The 20833-nt window shown below is 39.3% G+C and overlaps 3 protein-coding genes across 3 annotated transcripts in view; 1 reads left to right on the forward strand and 2 right to left on the reverse strand.

The window, feature by feature from the left end:
- The window catches only part of LOC308089521 (H-2 class II histocompatibility antigen, E-S beta chain-like), a 62787-nt gene extending 43899 nt beyond the window's left edge, over positions 1 to 18888 (reverse strand). Inside the window, exon 1 of the mRNA XM_080434298.1 lies at positions 18827 to 18888. The gene's annotated coding sequence lies outside the window, so the exon portion shown is untranslated. The remainder of the gene's footprint in view (positions 1 to 18826) is intronic.
- The window catches only part of LOC308089538 (uncharacterized protein), a 126361-nt gene that overhangs the window by 93091 nt on the left and 12437 nt on the right, over positions 1 to 20833 (forward strand). The window lies entirely within an intron of this gene.
- Positions 3185 to 20833, reverse strand: part of LOC308089532 (H-2 class II histocompatibility antigen, E-S beta chain-like) — a 60797-nt gene continuing 43148 nt past the window's right edge. The window contains exons 3-8 of the mRNA XM_080434321.1: positions 12382 to 12654; positions 10363 to 10582; positions 9758 to 9825; positions 6281 to 6394; positions 5910 to 5966; positions 3185 to 5203 (exon numbers count right to left, since the gene is read on the reverse strand). Of these exons, the coding sequence (XP_080290447.1) occupies positions 5929 to 5966; positions 6281 to 6394; positions 9758 to 9825; positions 10363 to 10582; positions 12382 to 12654 (713 nt within the window). The 3' untranslated portion in view covers positions 3185 to 5203; positions 5910 to 5928. The remainder of the gene's footprint in view (positions 5204 to 5909; positions 5967 to 6280; positions 6395 to 9757; positions 9826 to 10362; positions 10583 to 12381; positions 12655 to 20833) is intronic.

Below are 20833 nucleotides of genomic sequence, written 5' to 3' on the forward strand. Positions count from 1 at the left end.
TATTTCAAAGTATATGCACCATAGACATAATGGTATGAATGACTGTTTCAAGATGGCCGCGGTTGAGCTACGCTTGCGCCGCCCCTTTGAGCCATCTAGCCTTTATATATATCTATGGTAAACACCACCACACTACTCCTGTGGCTGATAACATGCTGATATGGAGGGACATGATTGGTAAAACATATATGTTTTGTTTTGTTATGTCAATACAGGGCAAAGTTACAAACTAAGCCTTTAATACATACAATGTTTTAATACATGACTTTTACTTGTAAACTGAGTATTTCTACATTGTGATATACTTAATAATAATCATGATAATCTGCTCACATGGTATCAGCAGGTGGTGGATTAGATCTACTTACAATGCAGCTCCATGGTTAGAGAGGAAAGGAGCAGAGTGGTCACACTCAGCCACAGTACCATCTTCATCCTGCTGTCTGCTCCTGTGTCTGAAGCTTCACAGATACCTTCAGCCACTGTCGGCTCTGTGTCTGAAGCTTCACAGATACCTTCAGCCACTGTCGGCTCTGTGTCTACGGAAGCTCTACAGAACACGGATCATAAAATTCACAAATAATTAATTGTCAAGCCTCCTCTATCTGTGACGCACATTTAAAATGTGTGCAGTTCAGAGTCCACAAAAGCCAAATAGTTTGGGGATTACTACGGAGCCCCTTAGGGGACATTACTAGGTAGATTGTTTTAAGGGTAGGTACATTATTTTAAGAGCTAGGTAGATTGTTTTAAGGGTAGGTACATTATTTTAAGAGCTAGGTAGATTGTTTTAAGGGTAGGTACATTATTTTAAGAGCTAGGTAGATTGTTTTAAGGGTAGGTACATTATTTTAAGAGCTAGGTAGATTGTTTTAAGGGTAGGTACATTATTTTAAGAGCAGGTGGTTTATGTTTTCTGGTATGGAAAAAAAAAACATAGGCTATAACATTTATTTTTTAGGAGATGAAAATATTTTTAAAGGGGAAATATATATTTTTGGAAGGGATAACATTAAAAAATCAAGGCTATATATATTTTTCTTTTAGGAGATGAAAATATTTTTGAAGTTAATTATCCCTTTAAGCAGCAAGTACAATTAGCAGTGGTAAACATGTCAGTCCTTGCGCAGGAGACCCGGGTTCAAATCCAGGTTATAATAAGACAGTTACATAGTGCAGCTTTAATATTGTGATCAAGAAAACAAAGTAACAAAAATATGAGAACAAGTGACCAGGATTAGTTTTCGTCAGTGAAAAAAGGTACAGCTCGCACACAATGAACACTAGAGTACAGCAACTTGCAATGGAACGAGCAACTCAAGGGACCAGAACCCATTAAAACTCCTCTGTGAGGAAGTTTGATAAACATAACATACAGAGTGCAGAACGTGGGCAGCCTGTCCTACAGTAGGACATTATTACGTCCTTCTGAGGATATAGGCTATGATGTAACATTGTTTAAGGATATAACCGATATAAGAACAGGAGCTCTTCTTCACGTTGTGGGTTTTTGACCACAGGACTTCAGCAGGAGATTGGAGATAGGTAACTCCCACCAAACACCAGCCGTTATCCATTCATGTTTAAGCATTCATCAATCACTCCATAAACGTTCAGATTATGACAGCCTTGCCAGGCTATCTCTCATGGACGTGCATGGTGTCACGGCCCGGGGACAACACTGTGTTTTATGTGCAAAATAAGCAGCAGTCAGGTGGTCTCCACAGAGCGCGCACTGAGCACATAATGGGTTAAATTAATATACAAAACGTATTCCATTCAGGACGATGTGATGGTATCATTCTTCACAAAGAAAGTTTATACCGTCACAGAATATGGTAATAATCCCACTGGCAAACACTGTAGGACTGCAGTTTACACTGTCTGCCAAAACGCACATTATTCTAAGGAGAGAGATAACGTTACGTTACGCACTGGGAGGCAAAGGAAACCCTGACAAATGACTTGAATTCAATGAGAGCCAGGTGGTTTATTTCATGATCCTCTTTAAACCCAGCACCCCGACAGCTGATGTGTTCATTCTATCAGCATTCTATAATAAAACATCAATAAGGTAGGAAGGTTTGTGCTCTTGACAGAAAAGGCTTTACCAAAAGTTACAGCCAGGTGTGAGATGCCAGCAATGAAGTCCAGAGACAATAGAATATCTGTGTCAGTGTGTGAGCCTCCTCTTGTTTCTATCATTCAATAATCACCATTTAATAGTGAGTAGTTGTGGGACAGTGTGCGCTCCAGGTGGAGAGCTGCTCATTGGACAGGAGCCAGCCGGTGATGCCCTGCGTCTCTGGTCGTTCTGAAGTAGACTAGCCTATGGTAGTTTGTCTGTAAACCATCTACACAGTTAGACGTAGATTACGACTCTCATAAACGCATTTTATGATTCTGACATTTTCAATCTACGAGAGTCGTAGCTACTATCCCCCCATTTCCTACTGGACTTTCAGCCCCTAGCCTGTAGGGTGTCCAAACATGTACACATGGAGAAATAAAAGATGCTTACCCTCTGGCCCAAATGTTAACTCACTCTACAGGGTTCTAGTGCAATGTAATAATCCATGTTTTCAGATAAAGAAGTGTTTTAATCCTGTCTGTCTCCCCCCCCCCCCCCTCTCGTTTACTTCCTGTTTACATCTAGTGTAATTCCGGATGTGCTTCGTCACTACTGACCATTGGGAATTTCCAACAGAATCGTCCACAGACGGGATTAAAACACTTATTTATCTAAAAATATGATGCCCTGTTTTTGGATGAGCTCACTGCTCAATGTATCATTTTATTGAGAAATCCAAAGAAGAGCACAGACCGGGCGCTACTGTATATTTTAAGACATTATCATTATCTTCTTTTCAAAATGACAAAGATAAATCTTTAATAAGATATATGTGTCTGTCATCACCAGACTGCAGTTGTTGACGCTGTAAATAGACAGTCTTGTGATGACAGCTGTGTTTTTAACGTCTTAATACGTTGCTGTGTGGACAGAGATATGTTTGTAAACGGGGCCGTTTAGACACAGATCTTAACCAAAACAAACAATCTACGTTTATTTTAAAAAGTACCCGAGTACGTGTGAACGAAGCCTGAGTCCCTTCATCATCAACATGGTAAACTAAGGTTTGACCTTGGTGTGACCTTGTGGAAGTCAAAGTGACTCAATGTGACACAATGTTTCTCCTTCTTTTATTGATATTCAAACCAAGCAAATGAAACCCACAATCTAACGGCTAAACTTCAAACCATTCATGGTCAGGGGTGCAGATCCCAGGGAGAAAGAGGGGACATGTCTGACACAATAAAGTATTTAGAAATAAATTATATCATTTAAAATACATATTTCAAGGTTTTGTTTTTGCCACCGTGTGTCCTGATCATCAACAACTACCAAATAAATGAATCCACAAGCTTCATCATCTTCATCATCATCACTTGTCCACAGAGCTGTTAACTAGTTTAATGAGTGAAGTTCAGCCAATATGAACGGATAGAAACACAACAGTGGAGCTGAAAAACGGAAAGATAAATAATACTGACCAAGGAATATCTAATTGTCTGAATTAGACACATATTGTGTTCTTTACTTTAGTAAAGTTTGAACAACCTTTGTTATTGTTGACATTAGTTTGTTTCATATATTGAAAATGGATTTGGTTTATTTAATGCTAAATGTCAGACAAACTGTAATCATTTTGAACATTATTAGTTTGTTTAAAATCCAAGTGTTAACTCTATGTTGGTGATATTATTGATGTTCCCTCCAGAAAGTCATTTTTTGTGGTTCCCCCTTAAATTAAGATCTGCTCCCCTGCTCATGATTACATATTGTAAATGATTACATTACAGTCATTTAACAGACACTTTTCGTGTCATTGTAAAGAGACTTACAATAAGTGCATCAACATAGGTAGGCAAGAAAACTACTAATCACCAGAAGTATTAAGTGCATTCTCTACTAAAACAAGCAACTAAGAGTATACCTAGAGCTGAGTTAAAAGTGACATATATCAGCTACCTACTTTATTAAACAGATGAGACACATAGAAAAATTAAATGAGCAAGAGCTAAAACAAATAAGTGATGATTACATATAAATCATTACTTAACATATATTATTGCATGTCATCAGTGTTTCCCATTAATTTCTTAGACTATGGCGGCCCACCATTGTCTAATTTGGGTGGACCCATCACCCCAGACCCCTAGAGGGTCTAGGTCCACCCATCACCTCAGACCATCCTAGAGAGTCTAGGTCCACCCATCACCTCAGACCACCCTAGAGGGTCCAGGTCCACCCATCACCCTAGACCCCCAGAGAGGGTCTAGGTCCACCCATCACCTCAGACCATCCTAGAGAGTCTAGGTCCACCCATCACCTCAGACCACCCTAGAGGGTCCAGGTCCACCCATCACCTCAGTCCACCCTAGAGGGTCTAGGTCCACCCATCACCTCAGACCACCCTAGAGGGTCTAGGTCCACCCATCACCTCAGACCACCCTAGAGGGTCTAGGTCCACCCATCACCCCAGACCCCTAGAGGGTCTAGGTCCACCCATCACAGGGAAACTGTGATCATAACACATTAATTATCACACATTATAAATGATTACATAATAAATGACTTAATGTCAATTATAAAATATTAAAACCTTTTTCACAAACATGGCTGAATGACTTCCATTCAGATGGATATTAATATTAATGTTATGAAGAACTCTGATTGTGTGTTTGATCATTTATTTAATGTTTCAATATAGTTTAGAACTGAAATATTATGTTTGTTTTTTTCTGACGACAGAAACTATACAAAGTAATGTGATGAACCGCCCACACTAATTGGGACTCCCTCTTCCTTTGGTGTGTCGCCCAGGTGGCGCCTAAACCCTGACCTTTAACCTCACAAAAAAAATGTCTATAAACTTAACCCTAATCTTAACCTCACCTCAACACCACGTCGACCTGGGCGAAACACTGGGAAACTCCACACTAATTATTGTTAGCCTTGGCTAGCCAATTACCATTTCTAATTGTTTAAAAGAGACATCTGTGAAAAAGGTTGATGATGTCATCATTGTGCTGCTGTATTTAAAAGTATTTAAAAGCTGAATGGACACACATGTATTGCCTCCTCTCTCCACCAGGGGGCAGCGACGACTCTCTGTTTCTCTGAAAAACACACCCAGGTGTTCTGTGAAAAGACAATAAACCAATAAGAATCAGAATTTATTAACTGTGTGAACATGTTAACACTTTAGAATAACCCCACCTTATAATAGTGAATTAATCATTCCCAAATTATTAGTTAATGTGTTATTCATGACTTGTTAAAGGTTTGTTAGTGGTTAATGATTTAATGATTTAAAATGATTATAGTTCTATACACTTTTATACTGTAATGCCCCACTCCCTTATATGGAGTTATGGGAGTGTGCTCTGCTCATGCTGTTCCTTCTAGGTGAACAGGGTGGGGCAGTCTATCTACTAATGGCTCATTGGAGAGCACCTGGGCCCGGTGCCTCCAGGAGTGTATAAAAGCCAGCCCATGATCAGTCTTGATTGATATCCAGAGGAGAGAGGACTGTGTCCTCTTCAGCTGCTCCCCATGCTTTTGTTCTGTTCTATTTGATTATTCTTTCCATCCACACACCCTTCCACTCATCCACACTTAACACCACTGATTCACTGACTCCACACCTCATTGGATCCTTTACTGTTATGATGTCTCTTTATGTTCAGTTATCTATAAGTTGCTTACGTTAGTTTAGTAGTTAATAAATATCTTTCTTACACTTTCCATTGGTCTCCCTCCCCTATTATTTGTCGTGGCAAGAGCCAGCCATGACAATACATAAAACAAAAAAACAAAGTTTAGTAAAAAGAAAGAGGAAGTGAACCTGGGTGTGTGGGAGGGGTCTAAAGATCGTCATTGGTTGTCGGCACCAGAATACGACCTGATAGAAGAAGAAGAAGAGAGACAGTTAAAACAGACACACAAATAAATCGGTCGTCTAAACTGGTCTAAACCGGTTAAGGTTCTAAACCAATATAAACCAGTTTAGGTTGTGGCTTTACATGTTTGTTTGTTTGTTTGTTTGTTTGTTTGCATTTCTGTGAGGGTTCCACATGTCATGTGATCCTCTGTTGATCTGACCTCATTCATTCCACTGTTATTATAACAATTAATGAAACATGTTAATGAAACATGTTAATTAAACATGCTAATTAAACATGTTAATGAAACACGTTAATTAAACATGTTAATCACCTCGTTTCTTCCACTGGAAGTAGATGAATCCAGACAGGAACAAGACCAGACCCAGAACCAGACCTGATGCTCCCATGGCCACCTTGTTCTTCACTGACTCTGGCATGGAGTCATCTGACAATACAAATATTATATTAATGATATGATATATTATTACAGTAGATTAAAACACCTTGTTCTTCACTGACTCTGACATGAAATCATCTGTCATTTTGGATTTGAGCTAAAACCATTAGTTTATACTTTGGCTATTAAAAAATAGCAGATCTGCTATTTTTGAAAAATCGTGAACATTTTTGCAAATCTTTGAAATTATATACTGTATATATATGTTTAAAAAACATTTTTTTAACTCAAATCTTTGCTTCTGGGGGGATATTATAGCAACAATAGTTTTTCAGAAGAGTTAAGACTTGTTGAGACATTTGATTGTAACAAATGTTACAAATGTTAAAAAATATATATATATATTCAAAGATTTGCACAAATGTTCAAGAAAAATTGCAGATCTACAAGCTCGTAGTGTGGCAATCTGTGCCACGCTATGAGCTTGTAGATGCCCAACCCAACCTTTGATGTGACTCTAGTCACAGAGACTTACCCCCCCTCCCAACCAAGTAGTACCAAGCAGGGAGGCATTGGGTATTATATCTCCACTTTAATAATACCAATTGGTATTGTGTTTTATATCATTTTTGTCGTTGATTAGTCACCTTTACAACGAGGCACAGCGTGTAAGGATCTGGCTTTCGTGGAATGAGCAACACAGCTAAACGCGTGGGTAGCGCCTCCAAAAAATGTGCCAAAATCACCCAATATGCTTCTGTTGGTAATCGCTCTTGTTTTGAGCAACCTGCCAGCACACACCTGCTGAGAGGTGTGTGCCAGTAGTCAGAGGTGTGTGAATGCCTCACAGGTGAGTGACTGGCACCTGAACATGGGTTCTGCAACTTTGTTGAGTTGGAGTGTGTATGCTCCAAGCAGCAACACTGCCCCCATGGAAAGATGCCACGTTTGTCCCTTCAGGATGAGGCCTGTGCAATAGGGCAAGTGAAGCTGGTGTTCCGTTATGCAGAGTGACAGCATTATTTGGTGTCAGCCCTGGTACCATTTGCAAACTTAGGACCAAGTTCTGTGAGACTGGTGAAGTCAACAAGGAAGACAACAACCCAAGACCCCTTGCTTAACTGAGGAACCATAGATTTACAGGCCAGATTTGCACAACGGAACCAAAGACAGATGTCAAAGTTGCAGGGCCCATGCTCAGGTGCCAGTCACTCCAGGGGCGTCAATCTGTCTTGAGGCTGGAGGGGGTGGACCAATTTTGGTTATATGGCGGATTTGGGAGGTTTCTTTCTTGGATTTTGGTTACTTTATTTCGGTTTTAGGGTTAGGTTAGGGTTATGTTATTTTGCCTAATTTTACTGATTTAATATAAAAATACTATTTTAACATTCATTTTTTATTATTCTAAATGACTTGGGGATGAGTAGCCCTGATCACCTCAAGGCAAAACACAGGCCGAGGCACAGCCAACTGCCAAGTAGGAGTAATATAAATTTAATTTTACCCACCACTGGCTGTTTCAAATAATGAGCAGAGCAGAGGAATTGAGCATCAACCATCTACGATTATCAATAGCTACTGTAAAGTATAACGAATAGAAGGTTTGGCACAGAGGCTTGTGAGTTTTGTTCAGAACATGAAGTTTTCTTTATATTAACTTAGTAAATTTACTCATCACCAGGCAGCCGCACTTGGAGTTGGTTTGTTTCAGGATAGACAGACACTAATAACAAATATAATGCAGCTGAGAAACTTTGGTCAACTACATTATGTACAGTACTTGGCATAATAGGGTTCTGTGCAGACTGCAGTCCATTTGGAAACACTGGACCCTACCTGGTCGTAGTGTCACTGTTGCCTGGGCTGGTCCAGGTCCATTGCATTGCTCCTAACATTATCAAAATTGCAAATGCTAAATCCTTTGATCACTGATGACCGACATTCTCTGTGTCCTCCTCTTCACTTTGGTTTTGGTCAAACTACCTATAATTATTCACAACAAATCTTTGGATTTGATGATAACTCCCGTCAGTCCCGTGGTCGTTAGTTTGAGTCAGCGGGGGTCTATCACTTTCTGTTTCTTTTTCCTAGGTAGCTTTCTCTGTTTTAAAATACTTGCTTAAATATGCACACTTTGCACTTAGCACAGATAGCTCTTGTATCCTCTCATTATGTTGTTGAGCTCCTGATTATTTTCTTCCAAATTCGACTTGTAAACAAACCGGTGAAACCACATGTTGCTGCGTGGACGACGGTGGTCGTCCCAAAACACACTCGCCCCGGGTATATCCGGCTGCCTCGGTCGGCGAAAAAAATAGGGGCGAGTGTGTTTTGGGGCGAGTGTTTTTTCCCTGTGCAGTGAAGGAAGGCGCCGGTGCTGCGGACCAAACCATTTTGGGATTTACACGGGGGGGGGCAAATAAATCCTTTAAAATACATCGTGTTTATGAGTGCAGTGCATGATTTCAAAAGTGGGTTCAGATTCTATTAAATAAGTATTTATTATTCTAAATTACTTGGGGGGGGTCTGGGGGGATCCAATCTGACTTGGGGGGGTCCAATCTGAAGCTAGGGGGGGACGAAACTCCCCCGTCCCCCCCGGGATTGACGCGCATGAGTCACACCTGTGACTGGCACACACCTGCCTGCAAATGGTACCAGGGCTGGCATCAAATAATGCGTAATCTGCGTAACGGAACACCAGCTTCACTTGCCCTATTCCACAGGCCTTATCCTGAAGGGACAAACGTGGCATCTTTCCATGGGGGCAGTGTTGCTGCTTGGAGCATACACACTCCAACTCAACAAAGTTGCAGAACCCATGTTCAGGTGCCAGTCACTCACCTGTGAGGCATTCACACACCTGTGACTACTGGCACACACCTCTCAGCAGGTGTGTGCTGGCAGGTTGCTCAAAACAAGAGCGATTACCAACAGAAGCATATTGGGTGATTTTGGCACATTTTTTGGAGGCGCTACCCACACGTTTAGCTGTGTTGCTCATTCCACGAATGCCCAATCCTTACAAGCTGTACCTCCTTGTAAAGGTGACTAATCAACGATAAGAATGATATAAAACACAATACCAATTGGTATTATTAAAGGGGAGATATAATTGACCGAAGTTAAGTTTCCGAACTTCTTTTGAGCAGTTTATAAGACCAGTTCCATCTCTCAGGACTGTTCTCATACTTTAAATTAATACATTTTATAAATTCTATAAGTGTCTTTGTACCTGCAGCCATTAGTAAACAAAGATCATTATGGAATTTTCAAAAAAAATATTTAATCGACGTAGATCTACGTCAATGGCAGGAAATGTGTTAAAACAAAGTGTAGTGTAACACTTACATTAGAATACAGTAGATTACAGTACACTACAGTAGAATACAGTAGATTACAGTAACTGACCCCAGTCTATCTTGATAGGCGCGGTCAGGCTGGGATGTTCCACCATGCATGTGATCTTCTCTCCTGATCTGTATCACTCACACACACACACACACACACACACACACACACACACACACACACACACACACACACACACACACACACACACACACACACACACACACACACACACACACACACACACACACACACACACACACACACACACACACACACACACAGAGGATGGTAAGGGGCAGAAGAAACTTAGTAACGAGATACACACGTAATAGCGTATTTGTGTGTGTGTGTGTGTGTGTGTGTGTGTGTGTGTGTGTGTGTGTGTGTGTGTGTGTGTGTGTGTGTGTGTGTGTGTGTGTGTGTGTGTGTGTGTGTGTGTGTGTGTGTCTTAGTATTATTAGCCTACCAATTAATGGCCCATTTTCAGCAAGTGAGTAACACGTGTTTGATTTTTAAAGAATATATGAATAAGTGTCTACTAAGTGTGTATTTCTATGTATAGGTGTCTGTTAGGTACCTGGGTGTGTACTCCAGGTAGGAGTGGTACTGGTAGTACAAGTAGAGGTGTGTACTATATGTATAGGTGTCTGTTAGGTGTGTACCTGGGTGTGTACTCCAGGTAGGAGTGGTACTGGTAGTACCAGTGTCCATCAGACAGCTCATCGGTAGAGGAGAGACCAGAGGTCAAAGGTTCTTGGCCTATCAGCCAGGTCACCAGGATCACTTTAGGATAGAAGTCGTAGCTGCTGCACCTCAGCATGTGAGTGTGTTCACCACGACGAGGGGGAGTCTCTGACTTCAGTCTCACTTTGGGCTCCACACCTAAAAAAGATGATTATTATTATCATTATCATTATCATTATCATTACCCTTATCATTATCATTATCATTATTATATACCAGTCATAGGAAAATGTCATTATCATTAATAATTGTTTATCATCCAAATGAGATCCAAATGATCCAGAAAGCCGCAAAACGCTTGGTCTTCAACCAGCAAAAATGTTCACGTTTCCCGGATCTCCCCCGTTCTCCTCTCCCTCCATTGGCTCCCAGTTGCTGCCCTCACAGAGTACAAAACACTGATGTTGGCCTACAAAGCAACCAAAGGTATGACACCCCCATATCTTCAAGCCTGATCCAACCCTACAACCCCTCCCGCTCACTCAGATCAGCTAACACAGGGAAGCTGTCAGAACCTTCTCTAAAACACCCTGGACAACGCTCCACACGTCCTAGACTCTTCTCTCTTCTCTAAAACACCCTGGACAACGCTCCACACGTCCTAGACTCTTCTCCCTTCTCTAAAACACCCTCTGAAGACTCACCTCTTCAGACTCCACCTCTAACCCTAGCCGTGATGACCTTGCAGGCTTACTCAAAGGTTAAAATCTAATTTAGATATCATGTTATGTAGACAGATGTCAGGTCATTTGTAGACCTGGCATTCTATAGTGTTTATAGTTTCAATGTATAGATTATTATTTACTTGATATTATACTGTTTAGACTGATGATAGGTTCTTGGTTTACCTATGATCCTAGATTACTATTTCTATGCATTTAATGTATTACCTTGTGTTTTCCTTGCTTACTGTAAATCACTCTGGATTAAGAGCGTCTGATAAATGCCTACATTGTAAATTGTAACTGTAAATGTCAGTGTTTGGCCACCAGATGGCCCCAGAGAACAAATGTTTCATAGAATACTGTAGATTCTACAATATTCTACAGGTTTATACGATGTAGAATGCATTTATATAATGTAATTTAAACATATTAAATAATTTACAGTTACACAGTGCTTTACATGAACAACAATAAACCAAGCAATAGCATTTAATGAAAATAGTACAAATGAGTAGAAACAAACAACACACATAATCCTGTAAGATACTAAATTACTAAAGTGATTAAAAACATACAAAACAAACTAGTTAAGATAATAATTAAATATAAAACCAGGGTAAATGAAGTGTATAGAGGTGTGTTTTATCCTGCATGGTTCTTTTTAAAGTTCATTTAAAAACATTAATCCTGGTGTCTCTATTTTAGGAAGGTCATTATATGTAGGTGAAAACACTCAGAAATAGATCTATATGTTTCATTCGGTGAAATTCGGCACTCGGTGCCGCGCTATGAGCTTGTAGATCTGCTATTCTTTGAAAAATCATGAAAATATGTGTTACTCTTTATATACATATTTTTTTAAAGCGAACATTTGTCAAATGTTTTGTTTCAGGGACCCCCAGAGTTACAAATGTTGATGTTCACGTTATAAAATATATATTCAAAGATTTGCACACATTGTCAAGATTTTAAAAAAATAGCAGATCTACAAGCTCATCGCGCGGCACTCGGTGCCGCCCGATGAGCTTGTAGATCTGCTATTTTTGAATGGCTAAAGAAATCTAAAATGACAGAGATGCGTCCCCGGATTGAATGGGTTAAGGGGTCCAGGCCTGGACCGTCACGCTACGGCCCAGACCAAGGGATGTTTTATAATCATTATCAGATCAATATTAACACCATTAATCATCTCTGAATAGAATGATTTATTATGATGTCATGTTATAGTTTATGAGGTGATGAGTGTTGAGTGCTGCTCTGAGATCAGCTCACCTCTCTTGTTCAGCACAGAGGAGTAGTAGAGCTCAATGTTGCGTTTGCAGAATAACTCTCGTTCTGCTCTCCTCACAGCCAGTTCTGTAGGATCTTCATTCCAGAGCTCTGCGTTCTTCACACCAAGCTCAGTGTATCCAACAAACTGATCTACTCTACTGTCCCACCTGAGGATCTCATCACCATCGAAATTCATTGACACTATGTGCTGTATGTCCTTCAGCTCACTGGAGTTAAACACACAGCGGTTAGCCTCATAGTACACATATCCATCTGGAAATAGACAATTAAAAATGTCATTAATGTTCAGTTTTATTATCATCTGTATAATATCAACACTAGGCGAACTGCCCCCTATCGGCCAAATATGTCATTACATAAAGTCTAAAATAGGTTGTGTGTGTGTGTGTGTGTGTGTGTGTGTGTGTGTGTGTGTGTGTGTGTGTGTGTGTGTGTGTGTGTGTGTGTGTGTGTGTGTGTGTGTGTGTGTGTGTGTGTGTGTGTGCCACAGCCACAGAGTAATAGGAGGAAGGCGGGGCTACTAGCAGCCAGTGGTGGAAAAAATTACTCAAATGTTTTACAAGTAATTAAGTAAAAGTATCAATTCTGCAATATAGTAATACTCTGTTACAAGTAAAAGTCCAGAATTCAAAATGTACTTGAGTAAAAGTACAAAAGTATTGGTACGAAAATATAATTAAGTACCAAAAGTAAAAGTACTCATTATTGTGCAGAATGTCCCTTTCAAGTTTTCAAATGTATGAAAATCCTTATAGCAGATCCAATAGCAGATCTACTAGCTCACAATGCGTCGCATCACAACACATTGTGAGCTTGTAGATCTGCTATTTTCAAATGGCCAAAATGTATATAGGGCTGAAGTGGTTAATGTATGTTTTGTAATAATAATCAAGTAGCTATTAACTAAAGTTTTAAAGTAAATGTAGTGGAGTAAAAGTACAATATTTGGATCAGAGATGTAGTGGAGTAGAAGTAAAAGTATTGAAAACTGGGAAGACTCAAGTAAAGTACAAATACCTCAAAATTGTACTTAAGTACAGTACTTAAGTAAATCTACTCAGTTACTTTCCACCACTGCTAGCAGCCCACACACTAACTGCAACTGACTGTGAGAGACGAGGGAGCGTCTTCAGGTGAATGGGACAAGTGATTAAGAACCATTGGAAGCTAATTAAATAACAATAGAATAGTTAATGAGTAGGGCGGGGCCACTCAACCCCCCTCCTCCCCAAAGCTACATTTACAGCAGGAAGCCACATGGGAGGAGCTTCACACAACTGATTCAGTTGTGTGTGTTCATGTATGAAAAACATACTATATAGCCTACGTTAGTGTGTGTGTGTGTTCATGTATGAAAAACATACTATATAGCCTACGTTAGTGTGTGTCTCATGTATGAAAAACATACTATATAGCCTACGTTAGTGTGTGTGTTCATGTATGTAAAACATACTATATAGCCTACGTTAGTGTGTGTGTTCATGTATGTAAAACATACTATATAGCCTACGTTAGTGTGTGTCTCATGTATGTAAAACATACTATATAGCCTACGTTAGTGTGTGTGTTCATGTATGAAAAACATACTATATAGCCTACGTTAGTGTGTGTCTCATGTATGTAAAACATACTATATAGCCTACGTTAGTGTGTGTGTTCATGTATGAAAAACATACTATATAGCCTACGTTAGTGTGTGTGTTCATGTATGAAAAACATACTATATAGCCTACGTTAGTGTGTGTGTTCATGTATGTAAAACATACTATATAGCCTACGTTAGTGTGTGTCTCATGTATGTAAAACATACTATATAGCCTACGTTAGTGTGTGTGTTCATGTATGTAAAACATACTATATAGCCTACGTTAGAGTGTGTGTCTCATGTATGAAAAACATACTATATAGCCTACGTTAGTGTGTGTGTTCATGTATGTAAAACATACTATATAGCCTACGTTAGTGTGTGTGTTCATGTATGTAAAACATACTATATAGCCTACGTACATAGCCTACGTACATAGCCTACGTAGCCTAACATAAATGCTTAATATACATGCTTAACCCATTTAGCACAGCACTCGGTGCCGCGCTATGAGCTTGTAGATCTGCTATTTTTTTTAAATCATGAAAGTTTGCGTTTATCTTTATATAAATATATACTTTTAAAGCAAACATTTGTAACTCAAATATTTGCTTCTGGGGATTCTACAAATGTCTTCTAAATCCTAACATAAAAAAAAACAAAAATAAACAGATGTTGCTATAATATCAGTGGTTCTCAAACCTTTTTCATGATTTCCCCCCCAAAAATAGCAGCTCTTGCGCGGCACTCGGTGCTGTGCTATGAGCTTGTAGATCTGCTATTTTTGAACAGCCAAAGAAATCTAAAATGACAGATATGTGTTCCCGGATTGAATGGGTTAAACATTTTCATTAAATTGACTGCCAGAATTATTTCATAATTTTTTAGCCAATGCCAGAGTTTTTCATTGGAAAAAAAAAAGTACTCAGGAGCCGAAATACAGCATTTTTAAGTTTTAAGTTAACAAGGAAGTGGATAGGAGTCTAGATCTTCAACTAATCATATCTCCTTGGTCTTTGGGTGAAATTGGAAAAAAAAAACGTAGATCTACGCGATTGGCACGTGGCGGCTTTAAAGCGGTTCGCGTAGATCTACGTGATTGGCAGTCAATGATATATTCAACCGTTTTAGTTAATAACTATTGTGTTCATAGTATTCATGTACCTTTCACTGGTGGTTTCTTCAAGAGAGTGCGAAAGGCGTCCAGCTGGGCTTTGCAGTAGTGCTGATCACCCACAGCTCTTTCATAAACTGCTGGCCAGGTGATTGGATCTACAAACGGAGGCTGAGGCTCCACCCCCTTCCCTTTGTTGAAGTCTGCGTACACCATCACTTCACCATCCAGTCCCTGCATCCACTCTTTATAAGAGTCTTTAACTGTGTCTGAACAGCCAAGGAGTTGAATGTTCTCATGAAACACTGGAAATAAAACAAAGATGACATTAAATACAAATAACAATCATCATCATCATCATCATCATCATCATCATCATCTTCCTGTCAAACATTTTATTCAACAGATTTAAATGTTTTCATAATATTATGAAACAGATTCATAATGATTTATTTCAGGATGTGAACATAACATTATATAATATAATGTAATATAATATACAGTGGTGGAAAAAGTACTAATGTTTTACTTAAGTAAAAGTATCAATACTGCAATGTAGAAATACTAGCTGTTACAAGTATAAGTCCAGAATGTTTTATTTACTTGAGTAAAAGTACAAAAGTATTGGTGTCAAAATGTACTTAAAGTACCAAAAGTAGAAAGTACTCATTATACAGAATGTCCCATTTCACAAGTTTTCAAATGTATAAAAATCTTTTGAAAATAGCAGATCTACAAGCTCACAATGCGTCGCAATGCGACGTATTATGAGCTTGTAGATCTGCTATTTTCTAATGGTCTAAATGTATATAGGGATGAAGTGTATGTTTTGTAATCAAAATCTACAAAGTAACTAGTAACTAAAGCTTTCAAATAATTGTAGTGGAGTAAAAGTATAATATTTGCCTCTGAAATGTAGTGGAGTAGAAGTAAAAATAGTGAAAATTATACTTAAGTACAGTACTTGAGTAAATTGTTGAACATATGGAAATGTATTAGAACCTAATTTATGCACAGCTCACTTTAGGATATAGGCTTTACATTATTTTATCACTTGATTTGCCTAAAGTAAGAATATGATATTGACTGACAGGTTGAAATGACTGCTGAGGTGCACTGGAAGGCTTGCAGCAGGCAGTAAGATTTGATAGATTTAATGCAAACGTGAATCATTTGATTTTCTCATGTATTTAACCTGATGTTATTAATGATTTAATGTACTCATGTATAATTGCTGATAATATGCAGTATAATTGCATTTACTGAATTATGCTCAGGTATAAGACACATCTTGGGGGAAATTTAACCCCCCAGTATGCCCATATATGGCCATGCTGAATGTCGGTGCAAGGTGCAAAGTAAGTGTTTTTTGTGTGTGTGTGTGGCTGTTGAAAAAGGCACAACTAGAAAAAGTGCTCCTCGGAGCACAGGTCTCCGCCAGGTCAGGTACGTTATTGTGGCCTCCTGGTGGCACTATAATATTCAAATGTGAAAAGGGTGCCATTTATTCTTAGGTCGTTCACGGCAATCGGACACTGCATTCATGATTTGAGGAATTTTGTTCCAAAAATGTGTTTTGCTATATTAGAGCTGCTGGTGGCGCTATAACAGGCCAATGTGAAAAAGGGTGGCATTTCTTCCTTGGCCTAGTGGGAATGTGTTTGTGAAATTTCACGGAAATTGTTCATGATTTGAGGCATTTTGTTCAAAACGGACCAATCCTGCAAATTTTGGAAGCAAACCTTAGCCAATGAGGATGGAATATGTGAAATCGGACAGATCCATGTTGATCACATCACTATAGAGATACTGTGTACCGAATTGCATGACTATGGATAAAATATGTAGGAGTAATGTAAACAAATGGGTTTTGCACAAATCGGCCTCCAGGTGGCGCTATAACAGGCCCATGTGAAAAATTTGAGGCAGAGGTTCTGAATTGGCATCCAGGGAGTGTGTGTGCACAGTTTCGCAGCGACCGGGCCAACGGTGCCAGAGATTAGCTGGTAACACACGGACAGGACGGACGGACACACACACACACGGACACACACACGGACGGACGGAGGGTAAAACATACTCTCTCGCCATGCCTTTCGGCACCTCATTCAGGTAGAGATCTAAATGGAACCTCCTCCTTTTTAATCTAAATTCTAAATTAGTTTAGGACAAGCCTAACTTAAGACATTTGTAAATCTGACCAGACAGACATGAAACATTCCTAGATTTCATTTCTATTTGTATATAGTATTTGTATTTTGTATTGTTAGGGAGACTGAGGGAGGCGCGAGGAGGCTTTTGGACACAAAGAGGCTTTTGGACACAGAGAGGCTTTTGGACCCTTTGGGCCCTTAGGTTTTCGGAGCTTCTTCTCCTTCATCTTATTCAGATGTTAAACAGTCATGGCTCCACATGGAGGAAAGTAAAAAATTACTTAAATTAAAAAAGGCAAATTACTCTATTTTGAGATGAAACCTATTTGGTGTTTATTAATAATTATTATAACTATAAATAATAAATAATATTAATAATTTGTATTATACATTTTTGGAACTACCAAATTTAGACTGGCCTGTATTTCAGGCTGAATGAGATCTAAATGGAACCTCCTCCTTTTTAATCTAAATTCTAAATGAGTTTAGGACAAGCCTAACTTTTTTTGTAAACATTTGTAAATCTGACCAGACAGACATGAAACATTCCTAGATTTCATTTCTATTTGTATATAGTATTTGTATTTTGTATTGTTAATACACATCTGTAATCCCACTATGAACAGAGCAAATAAAGGGAAGCTTTTAATCTTCCAAAAAGCCTCATTTTCTGAGTTAGTGCTATAGAGATAAATAGACTAGGTTTCTTCTGAAGGACATCACCACGCCCTTGGTGAGTATGGGAATTTCAAACTAACAGCTGATACATTACTGATATAATACACACCTCATTCAGGTAGAGATCTGTAGCTGATGCAATGATTGATGCAATGACTTGTGAGCAATGACTTGTTTTGCAATGACTTTATGCTCTGATTATGTGCAGTGGTTTTGCATGATGGTATAAATGTAAATATGTTTTGCATGGTTTGGCTCGCTATCCCTGTGTGAAGTGGTAGGCATAAGCCTGCTAACGGGGTCGAGTTTGCTCTGAAATCACCATGGTGGGGAATATGTTGTTCCTCCATCGCCACGGGTAAAATGTAGTTTTTTATACGTTTTTATAATTGACGCTTCTGTGTATAACCCGTTCAAAAGGTCCCTGAGGTTCTGGGATCTCCTGTCTGTAATCACACCGCTCCCAACAAGGTTTTGTGTGTGTGTGTGTGTGTGTGTGTGTGTGTGTGTGTGTGTGTGTGTGTGTGTGTGCGTGTGTGTGTGTGTGTGTGCTATACCGCTTGCCAAGGGTATTATAAATAATAACACTATGAATAAACTGTATGCATATTTGATATATCAATATAACAGTATGTTATTCAGTATATAATCAACAGACATAATGTTTATTTATATTAATAACAATATAGATATACATTTCATATATAAAAATATATATAGAATGTATTTATAACAATATAAATATACACATATGTTTTAATAATATAAATATAACATTATAAATATCCATGTATTTTATATAAAAAGAGTACATCTAAGAATGCATATTTTATATAATAAGAGTAGATTTATAACAGTATCTTTAATATAATAACATAAATATAATGTACTTACTTCCTGGGATCGCTTTGACATGAAGTACAGAGGAGAGGATGAGGAGGGTGGCTGTAATCTTCATCATCACTGATCAGAACTAAACTGAATTTAACAGATCAGAATAAACAGAAGAGAATAAACAGAAGAGAATAAACATAAGAGACTTGAGTACAGGTATTTAGTTACTTTCCACCACTGCTTGTGAACATCTATAATCATGCACTTTATCTGACAACGCATCCTGTACTACTTGAAAGCAATACTGCACTTTATACACAACTCACTTTAGTATACACATGTGACCCACCACTAGCCTGGTAAACCCTCCCTCCGGAAATCTAATTTCCATTTGATTTCAGGAGTGAGTCTGGCCTGATCGCCCATTCTGCAATATTGGCTGTGTACACCAATAGACGAGCCTATCAGCGTAGTCGCACATCGTTCAGTGATTGACAGCGACAGTTGGCCAATCAGGTGGCGAGTTCGAGTGAGCCCGAATGGCACCGAGTGCAGCCTGAATGCAGCCGACAAAACACGAACGGCAGCCATCTTTTCTGTCCGCTATTTTCTCCGCAGTTTTTTTACTTCAAAAAGCTCTCAAACTTCTATTTTGAGGCACGGAATTTACTTATAAGATATCGTTTGGATAGAATTTAGTTGTTTAACTTCATATATGTGGTCAATTAATCATGACAGAGCCTATTTTTTTTTTTTAAATCAGAGAACCGGCCGGGGCGGGCAGTGACACACATGTATCCGAATAAGGCAACCTATTTTGGGCATGGCCGTCTCAAAAGTCCCGTTGCGTCACATAGCCTGGAGGTGGTAAAAATGAACTGCTGATTGGCTGAAGGGGAAAAACGATCATTGGCTGAAGGGGTTGTCAGTCAACGGTATTACTCCCGCCCAACTCCAGCCCACAGCCAATATTGCAGAATGGGCGATCAGGCCAGACTCACTCCTGAAATCAAATGGAAATGAGATTTCCGGAGGGAGGGTTTACCAGGCTAACCCACCACGACACAGAGCCTGTTATTGCTAATTTTTTCATTTTAGTTTTTTCATGTGATATGAAAGCAGGGAATCATAACTACACATTGACATGTTGTCATGTCATATGAAAGCAGGAATCATAACTACACATTGACATGTTGTCATGTCATATGAAAGCAGGAATCATAGCTACACATTGACATGTTGTCATGTCATATGAAAGCAGGGAATCATAGCTACACATTGACATGTTGGTTGTACAGTTTGACCCACCGGTTTAGGAGATATGGCTTATAGAGTGATGTGTAACAGAGATACAGCGAGCTGAATAAACAGAACCTGAAAGGTTCACTTCTGTGATCTGTGACATTTTAACTGTCTGACTATCCCAGAATGCATTGCTTGAAAGGTGGGGGTCTGCGAGGGCCCAGGTAGATGACTAATACAGCCACCACAATGTGATGGATAAAAGTAGGTGTGGCCATTTTAATGGCCAGGAGTAATTTTATACTAAAAACTAAGGGTTGGGATGGATTCAGGACCCCTGAAAACCTATAATTAGACATCCCACAAGTTCATTTTGGCCAATTTGAATTGTTCCAGGTTTTTCCCCAGGCCCTCCGGGTACCCCAACTTTGATTGGCTCCCACAAAGTATCCCAAGGGAGTTGGGTTGGAACAAATTGAGAGGTGTTTGTAGACACCTTTATGAACATGTTTGTGAAGAAAGCTAGTGTTAAGCATTTATTTTACAGATTGGTCAGACATTAGGCTAACTTTCCCTAACTAATTATCTAACCCAGTGCACAATACTACTAATAATAAAAACTAGACGGGTCGCAATTCAAGGCAATTGCAAAGTGTGGTTGCGCCGACGCCGGTCGCAGGTTGCCGCCGCCCGGACTTGAGGAATATGCTTGGAGGAATACCATCGGAGGCCGCGTGACGTGCCATTCGAATTTGGTGCTGATTGGATCCTGTGTTCGTGATACATGGCGTTTTGATTTGAAGAAATAGGCCCCTCCCACTAAAA

The sequence above is a fragment of the Gymnoscopelus braueri genome (assembly GCF_963280865.1).
Source record: "Gymnoscopelus braueri genome assembly, chromosome: 7".
Taxonomy (NCBI): Eukaryota; Metazoa; Chordata; class Actinopteri; order Myctophiformes; family Myctophidae; genus Gymnoscopelus; species Gymnoscopelus braueri.